Source organism: Argopecten irradians, chromosome 1 (assembly GCF_041381155.1).
Source record: "Argopecten irradians isolate NY chromosome 1, Ai_NY, whole genome shotgun sequence".
In the NCBI taxonomy this organism is placed as follows: Eukaryota; Metazoa; Mollusca; class Bivalvia; order Pectinida; family Pectinidae; genus Argopecten; species Argopecten irradians.
Window position 1 is genome coordinate 23,238,469 of NC_091134.1, and position 11,103 is coordinate 23,249,571.

At 32.4% G+C, this 11,103-nt stretch overlaps 1 protein-coding gene across 2 annotated transcripts; it reads left to right on the top strand.

Annotated features, from left to right (window-relative positions):
- Window positions 1-1,934: 1,934 nt before the first annotated feature.
- LOC138321351 (leucine-rich repeat-containing protein 34-like) lies at window positions 1,935-11,091 on the top strand. Of its 2 annotated transcripts, XM_069264991.1 has the most exons (11): window positions 1,935-2,055; window positions 2,625-2,757; window positions 3,699-3,713; window positions 6,065-6,254; window positions 7,039-7,122; window positions 7,604-7,732; window positions 8,324-8,455; window positions 8,623-8,741; window positions 9,025-9,180; window positions 9,652-9,778; window positions 10,063-11,091. In XM_069264991.1, exons 2-11 carry the CDS (start codon window positions 2,642-2,644, stop codon window positions 10,285-10,287), a joined length of 1,293 nt encoding a protein of 430 aa, XP_069121092.1. In that variant the 5' UTR covers window positions 1,935-2,055; window positions 2,625-2,641; the 3' UTR covers window positions 10,288-11,091. The 2 variants fall into 2 exon arrangements, with proteins under 2 accessions (XP_069121092.1, XP_069121099.1); XM_069264998.1 differs by lacking the exon at window positions 3,699-3,713.
- The last annotated feature ends 12 nt before the right edge of the window (window positions 11,092-11,103 follow it).

Consider the following 11,103-nt stretch of genomic DNA (forward strand, 5'->3'; position numbering starts at 1 on the left):
TTTAAGAAATTACAACACGTGCAAAAATCCCTTGTTTTTGTTAAGTTATTGTGTTTATAAAGCGTGAATTTCTCTTTTAATCACGTACTGACCAATAATATTTGGTAAATGTATTTTTTTTTCAGGTACAAAGTCGTCTTTTATTAAAATTTATCATGTAAGAGTTATTCCCCTTTAAGCACCTGCTGCACGTAGATAACCTGCCTATATTAGCAGACAAAAATTAAAAAAAAAAATTTAAAAAAAAATTAGAAACATAATATTATTGGTAGGTTTAGCGGACAGCCAGACGAGATACAATGCACTTGATGCACATCATCTCATTTGCCGTAGACAGACAAGACGGTTTAAGAATCGTTGATCGAATACCACGTTTTAACATTTAATCCCATACATCCTTTAAGGGGACTTTTTCACTTAAGTTAAGACAAAAAGTATTTCATTAAGGGAAAAAAATCATAACGCAAATAATTGATTCACCTTAGGTAGAAGAAATTCACATAAGGGAAATTCTTTTTGAAGTACAATAAGACATAATTCGAATATATGTCAAATTCACTGTAAGATAAAGAGAATTTCACTTAGTGAAATAAATTAAGAATATGACGAACATTGATAAGCCGAATGTTGTGCGTAGTGGATAGTGTACTTGTGCCATCTGGGTCGAAAAAGATCATTCACGCAGTCTTAAACAATACTTCCTTTTTAGTGAAAATTTCTTAACTATAATTAATGATAATATACATGAAGGCCTCTGTCACATTCCTTTCATATACCTGCACCTTCTTACATATTCTATCTTTACCCTTCCCTTATCCACACTTTCACAAAAAATACTATTTTATTGTTAATGTCATCTTGTATAATTTTGTATGTGTTACCTAATATTGTATGGAAAGGGCTTAATATAAGTTGGTAAAACTTGTGCCCAATCCTATTGTACATATTTGATACAATAAAATATGTTTGAACTAAACTAATTAAGAATATATTTTACCTTAAGAGAAAATGGGATTAGATATTAAAACGGCTTGCTATACAAACTGGTAAACTCTCACACTATAATCCTCAGATCAACAGGGAAAATGAATGGGAATGTTTGAAACTTTACCATGATACTTTCTTCAGTCAAACAGCTTATCTTTATTTTTTTCCAAAATGAAGAGTAAAACATAGATATGATTATGTTAATATAAACACAAAAAGTACAAAAGTAAAGAATAATTTAGCATATCATATTAGACAAAGAAGAGGAGATGGAAATGCTCCCGGATATACAATGTATATAGATACATTTTATATTATATGCATTCAACCAAGGATTTATAAGCGATACTGATAGTCATCTACGCCCTTGAGTACAATGTAGTTCACGTAAAGACGCGGAACTTTGCTTATACCAGAAATAGATATATTAATGTAGAAATGTTTCTGCTTATATAACTTTTTAATCCCTTTTTAATACACCTAGAAATAAAATATTTTACATAGATCTTGCGGAAAAGTACAAAAATATACTTGGACACCTACATTTGTAACACCTTATAAAATACCTGTAGGCTATTTCATGCATTTTAACTTTTTCTGTGTATTTTCCTGATCGGATCTCTACATGGATTTTGACATGCTTTTAAATAATTTCACTTTCAGCTCATTTTCATAACTTGTCAATCTTTCGTTTTTAAAATATCACTATTTTACGTTTTGATTTTATTTCCTTCCAAAATCCCAACGAAAAAGAAGAAAAGCTAGCTAGGTTTTCTCAAAAATAAAAAAGTAAAATTATGAAAATCTTATGAGTTGAAAATGTTGACAATTCCCTATAAGTACACAAAATTTGCCTAAAATCCGTCAATAGATGAGATCCGGAAAATGAGTAAAATAATAGTGGAAAATATGCAGGTGTCAAAGTACTTTTTACTGTAGCTGGAGTTACTTCCCTTCCCGTCAATCTTCAAGCATCTGCGAGACCCCGATGACTGAGATTTTCGCCTAAAAGGTTGTTGTAGCAACACGGCGCTGGCGGGAATAGAATCTTTGAACTTTTGATAACAGGTGCTGTATAATTATATTGATGTGGCCAAATAGTCTCCTTTGCTATGATTTAGATGTTTTGTTGATGAACCATCTTATGAATAATTTTGATGGGAGCTTACATCAGGACAGTCGCAACTCAACTCCAGTCTGCAAAAATAGAAATCGACACCTTTTATACTCCGGAATCAAATAGCTTAATTCTGTATATACATGACAATGTTTTACCCCATTAGGCCCAACGCCCTTTATATTTTCTTACATATAAACCCCATTGGTACTCCAAAATACTCGTATACATGTACGGAGACGGCAAATGAAAATGTTTTTTTTTCTTCTTTTGAGCTAGGGGTTCATTTCTGTCATCAACTTATCAAGAGCTTTAAAGTAAGATGCATAATTTGGCATTGAACTGTATCATATTGATTTTTGAATGACACAAGTGAAACATTTTAACTGTTTAATTACAATCATCAAATGAAAATATGTTGAATTGAAATGAAATTGAATAATTCAAATTACTATACAGTAAATGTATTTCTACATATACATAGTGACATGTCAGTATATTGTTGTTGTTAACTTTACAGTATCAAGTGACCACAGGATGTCTGACATCCACTCTACCGCCTTCAGGTATGAGGCAGTGTGTACGGAAATGGGCATTGAGCCGAATCCTTACTTCACATTGATGTTTGATAAAGAAAAGGATGAAGCCGTGTTGTAAGTCTCTTACTCTGTTTGTTAACATGCACTGTATCCAGGGATCCTCTATAATGTCTGCGTTATGTCTTTGGTACAACATAACACATTTGAATTTGTGAAATTGCATGCATAGCAGTGCACAAAAATTCTGTATTATAAGTCTGTTCATTTCAAATCTTTAATAATGAAAAACAACACGTGTGATTTCTAATTTTCATTTCTAAGCATGAGTTTGTGGATTAACATTCCGGTTGTAATGTAGGTATATTCTACTAGACCACTAAATGATACTGGCTAAGAACTTTTCATTTACACAGTAAGATTTAGATTGTAAACTGATTAATGTCAGAGTGCTAACATTAATGATTTAATGTCAAAATAATGATAATGAATTTCTGTAATTTCCTAATAGGCCTATTAACTGGCTGTTAAGTATGTATGGAATATTCAGAATTGTGTATTGTAAAATGTTGATATAAATTATTAATATAAATTGAAAGAAGTCACTCAATATTTTTAATGAAAAATGTAGGCTCAGGGGAGCATCCTGGTTAGTTAATGAAGCATATAAATCAATTATCTTCATGTTAATGTCATGGTCTAATGACAACAAAAAGTATTGTTAACTTTCAATCATCTTTTTTGAACTTTTTTTTTATCAGAAGTTAATTTTTCTGAAGTTCAGTTTAACTGGTAGAAGAACTGGTATATAGAATTTAGTATCAGTGCTACAGTAACAAGGAAAGATTAAGAAATGAACCATGGTGATGTTTACTCAACCAGCTGGTCTCAAACTTACCAACGAGTTCTCTATAAAAGGTTTATCAATACTGTAACATTGCATGATGTTTGAATACCCTCCTGTTTTAGCAGTGTGTTTATTAATTTATTTAAATTCACTCTTGGTTGATTAACAAAACACCAATAAAACAACCCTTCACATTTTTGATACAAAACAGACGAAAGAAAAAAGGGTAAGTATTCATGGATGAAATTACTACTTGAACTTAAAAAATCTGGACCAAAGAAAGGCTTTTATAAAAATAATTTCTTCTTCTAGCCACCTTAGATTTTTCTGAGTCAGAGTCCTTCGTGTTCAGCAATTACATAAAAGGTAATTCCAGAGAAATCCAGAACTCTATTCTGAACAGTAGCTTCTATAAATTTATGCAAATTTAATATACTTAAGGATGAACCAAATATATTGCACTATTGAGTCAGAATGTTAGTTACGGGTAATTCAATAATATTAGACATTGATGTTAGAGACGATTATCAAATGTGTCTCGTCATGCTATACCTCTAACATTTTTGGAGTAAGTTACGGCTAGTGTGTGCATGTAAGTCTCCCTGTAATATCATGTGATGAGGACTCAGATCACCGATGACTCAGTAGACTCATTATAGAATGATACATCATATGTATTGGAGCTTTAACTTTGGTCCAGATTTTATAATTGAGTTACTGTTGACTGTATACTTGACACAAATTTAGTGTTTGTTTTAAATCTTAACACATCTTTCCTTTGTAGTTAGTCATCTTTCCTAACAGCATGCAATTAAATGTGCATGACACTGAAGATTAAAATAATATATATAGATGTCACATGGGTCATCTGCAACAAAGTGTAAAAACTGTTGAATGAAATTTAGACATACATTGTACAAACTTGTATTATTAATTTGATTGCTGTGTGATCTTTGTGTTCCTACAGGTAAACATAACTTGTTGCCTTATATCTCCTTTTCATAATCACCATCCTCAGTTTAATATTTGTTAATTATACCTGACGATGTATAAACTCATTTACCAGGTATACTGATATTTCCATCATTACCATTGATATAACACTGGCTATTTATAGAACATTAAAATAATCCAACCAAACCAAAACTCCATTGATAAATTTGCTCTTGTAATCTGCTAAGGTATTGTTTTTTTCTCACATGCTATATTATATTACTTTGCTATGTTGATTTTAAAAACAAACACATAACTTAGTAATCATTTCTGAGAGATAATGAAAATGAAAAGATAAAATGATGTACTGATAGACCATTACCTACCTAAGACCCATCCAATACTTCAGAGATGTGTACCATCCCATACATATTCTCTTCACCTACAAAATGACCAGTGGAGTTTATAATTTCACACTCTGCTTAACTTCCATTATGTAACAATAAACATATTAATATGCTATATTACACGATACACTTGATGATTACATCTCTGATATGTATTTTTAATAGATTAAATTGGACATAAAATCAATATTAGTAATTTGAATTAATCAATTATGTGTCATGTATTTTCGATTTAGCTTATATCATGGGACACATGTAATATAGTAATAAAGTATCATAGTGTTTAAATATTCACAAATTTATCCACACATCTACCGGTATATTATCACAACATAAGAGTGCTGAGTGTCAGCTTATTTGAATCACTATCTGTAGATATGTACAATGATTTTTTTTTTTTTGCACTCACCATCTTTTCGCTACAGCAAGTATCAAAAGTTCACAACAGCAAGTATCAAAAGGCCATTCCTAACTGAAAGTCTTATGCTTAACATCATGATTTCCATTATTTCTTTTGTAAGACTTGATTTCAGCATCTTGTTTTGACATTTCTCTTTTCAACATCAGTGTCTCTTGTAAAATGCAAGTTGTGTCCCTATAAATCAAAGTTCTTTTCACGCACTTCTTTATATTCATTCACAATTTCTTCATGATTCTGTCATCTAAGTCTGTCCTCATTCTCCCTTTCCTCAACACCAATACTCCTCTGAATAATTCACACTGTTGAGTATGCACCCTTTGGAAATGTCTGAGTTGAATTGAAAAAAAATGTCAATATCCATAGAAGATATAAAATACACTGTGATTAAGATAAAACCCAATCTGTATGAGATTTAACATAAGATTGAGATAGCTTAGCATTAACAGTATAATATACATCCTTCAATAATTATTTCTTAGTTTGCATTTATACATGTATACATATCTTACATACATGTACGTTACAGTTATTTTGAGATTTTTAAAGTATATTTAGAGAAAATACTTTATATGTGTAATTCAAATTAATAAGTTAACTGTCATGAACCGGTATGTTTAATATCTTTACTTTATATCATGTATGATGGTTTATATATAATAACAAAGAAATAGTATCATAAATAAGTGCAGAAAAACTGCATTTTCAAAATATTTTTGTTTAACTACCTTGTAATGAAGAGTTAAATGCATTTAAAGACTTAATTTGGATAATGAATAATTAACAGTGATTATAATTAGAAAATTATGTAAATCACAGTGAGTTTAAGGAGTCTATGGACCTGTATCTGGCCGGGAACAACAAACTGCTGACAGACAAACGCCTGGAAGACTCTGATGCGGAGGCATTGTATAAAACTCTATGTAACAATACTTTTGTCCACGGACTTGATCTTCGCTACAACAACCTGACCAATGTGGGCGCCAAGTATATCGCCAAATTGCTAGAGGTTTGTAGACAAAACTACTAGATTGTGTATGTCTAACTGTGTAGATATTTATAGTGAGATACCCAGTCAATTCATGATATGTCTAGGTTTATTAATTAATGAAAGTTAATTATGAATCACTGAATAGGAGGTAACTCATATACATAATTAATATCTGCTAGATGAGTTCATTATATCAAACAACAACCTTACTGCAACATAACAATGTTTCATCTTTATAGAATTTGTGTGGGAATCTAGGACATACAGTAGTAGTCATTTACATATTTAAGGTGCCCTGCTATCCTTAAGTGACTGACTCCCATCTTGTCAGTTATATTATACCAATTTTAGAATGTTCAATTTAACTTAAAGGGCCACTACCTTTCCGGAGCAAAATTTATAGGTTTCTTAAAAACATTAATAACAAAAGAAGATATATATCGATGGCTTAAGATGAGGTTACAACACCAAACATATGCAAGATTTCCTGTCTAATGTACGATAACAGTGAAAATTCATTTCGCTGTTTTGCCGTCTGGCGCAGTGATAGTCAACTACCGTGCGGCATTTAGGACGACGGCGGGAAACATAAAACGACCCGCGTTATGAAAATTAACATTTTATTTATTCTAATTAAACAGTTCTGAAGGTGGTGATAAGTGTGCTAGTAAACGTATAGTTAATAACTTCAGCGACTCTACAAAATTATTGATCTCGTTTCACATTCCTATTTTAAAAATTAAAAGCCGTTTCGGAAAGGTAGTGGCCCTTTAATTCATTATATTTTTTTTTCTGCTTGTAGGATACCGTGACTCTAAAACACTTGAACTTAATGTGTAATGATATTGAAGCTGAGGGAGCAGAAGCCATTGCCAGGGCCTTACATGTATGAACATACAGTATTTAAATATGCTGCAATTGCATTGTACATTTATATATAATATACACTCATTACCACCTAATATATATGTTGCATGTGCACATTCACTAATCTTATATAAGTAATTCATAAAAACTTTAGTATTATTTCACCAATTAATTCATAAAAACTTTAGTATTATTTCACCAATTAAGATGATTTATTCATGTTGTGCTTGCACTTTCTTTATATTTTATGAACACTTCACATTTATACTCTAATTTTCATTGAACCATCGTCTTGCATGTTTACTGGTATATTTCTTTCAAATGACTCTTTAACTTGCATTAATTAATGAATAACTTTTACACTATTCATACTCCCATATGCTGCATTTATACTGAAATTAGTTTAAATTTGATTATAATTAACAATTGAGTTAATATCAGAATTTCTATGTTACACATGGAAAACTTTTGGTTCAAATATTTCTTTGTATTATTTTTAGAAAAATGAGAGCTTAAAATCCCTACGATTAACTGGAAACAAGATTGGCAATAGAGGTGGAATGTGTTTTGCTCAGATGTTACAAGTTAATAAAACATTGGAGGCTCTAGACCTGGGAGATACAGATATGGTAAGTAATAAACCACTGAGGCTCTAGACCATTGAGATACAGATATGGTAAGTAATAAACTTCTGAGGCTCTAGATTTGGGAGATAAAGGCATGGTAAGTAATAAACCTCTGAGGCTCTAGACCTGGGAGATACAGACATGGTTAATACTAAACCTTAGAGGCACTAGACCAGGGAGATACAGGCATGGTAAGAACTAAACCTCTAAGGCTCAGCTCTAGACCTGGGAGATACAGGCAAGGTTAGTAATAAACTTCTGAGGCTCTTGACCTAAAAGATACAGACATGGTAAATAATAAACCTCAGAGGCTCTAGACCTGGAAGATACAGACATCATGGTAAGTAGCTTAAACTTCTGAGGCTCTAGACCTAAAAGATACAGACATGGTAAATAATAAACCTCAGAGGCTCTAGACCTGGAAGATACAGACATCATGGTAAGTGAAAAACTTCTGAGGCTCTAGACCTGGGAGATACATTTTATGTAGACTGTGTATTACACTTGCTGGTATTGCAGATGATTGAGGTTGTTATTTTACCCTTTGCATTGTACATGAATGACATGTTTATCTATCCTCTTATCGTGTTACAGACCATTGAGGCAGTTATTGCCTTGCCAACAGTCCTCTTCAGAAACACCACACTGAAGTGCCTCAATGTTAACAGGCCTCTCCTCTTCAGCTGCCAGGAAGAAACCACTGTCCACTTTGCCAAGATGCTCAAAGTAAGGAAAGATACTTCTCGTAACTGCAAAGATGGATTAAAAAAAAAACCTTGTGATATAATTTCTGTTGTGGACATGTCAGCCACATTTCCAACATGTTTTCTCATTTCTCTTTCAAACAGGAATATGTTTATGTATTGCGTAATTTTCTTTGACCTTTACTCCAGGTGAATACATCTTTAGAAGAGCTTCATCTACAGAAATATGACATGAGAGATTTTGGAGCCACAAGATTAGCAGAAAATCTAATGGAAAATATGACCTTCTGCTACCTAGATCTCAGCTGGTAAGCTTTTCTCACTTTCCAGTCTCTTTATCAGAATATCAAATTCTACTTCTGATGCCGCAACATTTGATGCATTGCAGCATCATTAAAATGGCGTTCCCTAAGACCAACAGTAGAAAATTCCAGTCAATAATAAAATATTCTATCATAGACTTGATGTAAAAGATACATTATTTAGTTATTTAGTGTAAATCCCTCAGAAGCAAGATCCCTAATCTTCATACCCTCATGTGAAAGAGTGTAATGTATAATATTCATTCTATGTTGTTGTGCTTATTTACAGCAATAGAATCACTCGAGATGGTACAAAGGAGCTTGCTAAAGTTTTGAAAAACAATACATCCATCAAAACTCTGGATCTGGGATTCAACCGACTGGAAGATGATGGTGCGATGCATTTAGCTGAGGCCATCGCTACCTACAACACCACACTGGAGACGTGAGTATTGTCATGAAAAAAAGTAAAAAAAATTATTACACGAGTCCTTATACAGTCGAATCTGTACTAACGACCATCTCTATTAAGCGACCCTCTTCTAAACAACCAATTTAAGTCCTCCCAAGCGTTCATATTTACCACCAATACCAGATGTGGTGGTCAAGTGGTTACAAGCACTGTTTGCTGATGTCTTGTTTTATAATCCACCTCAAAAACCTGTCAAGTGTCCCTTATAAGATACTTTATAATTATAACTATTAATAGGATAGAAAAGGCAGTGAAAAAAACCAAACTGAAAACCCTTTCCAAGCAAATTGTTTTGCTTTCTTTAAAGAAATGATCCGACATACTGAACTATATTACTGGAAGATGATATGCATGATCCATGGTCTGACATTTGACTTGTAGACAAGAGCATTATAACTTTGACCTTTGAGAGAACTGTATCATATACTTTGTATTGGTTAACAGTTTGGTGGTGTCTAGTAATAACATTGGAAGCAAGGGCCTGTGTGCTCTGGCAGACGCCATGAAGACCAACACCACACTCACCAGTATATACATATGGGGAAATAACCTAGAGGAGCCAGCATGTATTGTAAGTTCTGTCAGATAATTGCCTATCTAGTAAAGTTTATCTTAAAGGATAAAAATGCATTGTAATCAAACTCTTTGCAAATAACCTTTGACTACTGTGTAACAATGCTTCATAACTTGAAAAATAAAACTTATTATTGCAAAAAAAACAAACAAAAAAAACCAACATTAAAACTGTGACAAGAAATCCTGCCAAACATTAAATTAATACTTTATGTAGGATTAAGATCAACTTTATTCAAATCCCAAATAGAAATTATTTGCAAATCTATAATAACTTTTCAGGCTTTTGCAAGTTTACTTGAGACTGGACGTCTTAAACCAGAGAACACAGACGTGCAGGCCTATGTTGTGGACGGTGTGACCAAACTGTGTGAACTCAGTAACCAAATCAGACGCCACTATTACTGGGCTCCAAATTACGGCAACGACGTACCATCCTGGCAACCACGGGGAAAGAATCCAAGAGGTTCGGACATCGTCATCGTGAAAAACCTGACTGTATATTGATCAGGCAATAAAATGGACATAAACAATACATTAAAGTACAACTATCATTTCAGAGCTGAGTCAAAGATTTAACTTTTCTACCATGAAAGTTTATTTCTATGATAGTTTAAAAACCAACATAACATGAAATTGTGATATCATTACATTTGAAAGTCTTCAAGTTTTCCAACTTGCCATGATGAAGATCTTTACCATATGTTAAATGATGGGATCATACAAACCAAATGACTTTGTTGAAAAAGCGGTATTATAATCTGAAACAATCTTTGTTTCCTATTCATGGTAGTACTACTGATATGCTGATGCCATGAAGGAAGTTCAAGCTATCCTTGTGTACTTTTATTTCACAGATGGAAGCTTTGTACTTTTAATAGATAGAAGCAGTTGCTTACTGGTACAGGTACAAGGTCTTCAGATGAAATAAGGCTTCAAATTTAAGACATCTTTAATGAGAACACTTTGTTATTGTCTATGATAAGTCAATAATATCAATTTTCTGTGATATCTTCCTAAAAATGATTTATCAATGCGTTGTTGTCAAAATCTACTTTGAAAGGCGATCTGGTTATAGGCCTCATAAACGTATCAAATCCTCTGTTAACATTTGCTTTTAAATTATTTATATATTATTGTATAAAACCAAATCTGCATTATGGATATTTTTTGTATGGATTAAGTGCGCCAAAGCAAAGTATCAAAAACAATAACAACCACTTAATTTTGTTATCATCAAGAATGTCAAATGTTTTATTCTATATGATGGTTATCCATTGATACCAAACATAATAAAAAATACTACACATATTCATTGTTTCA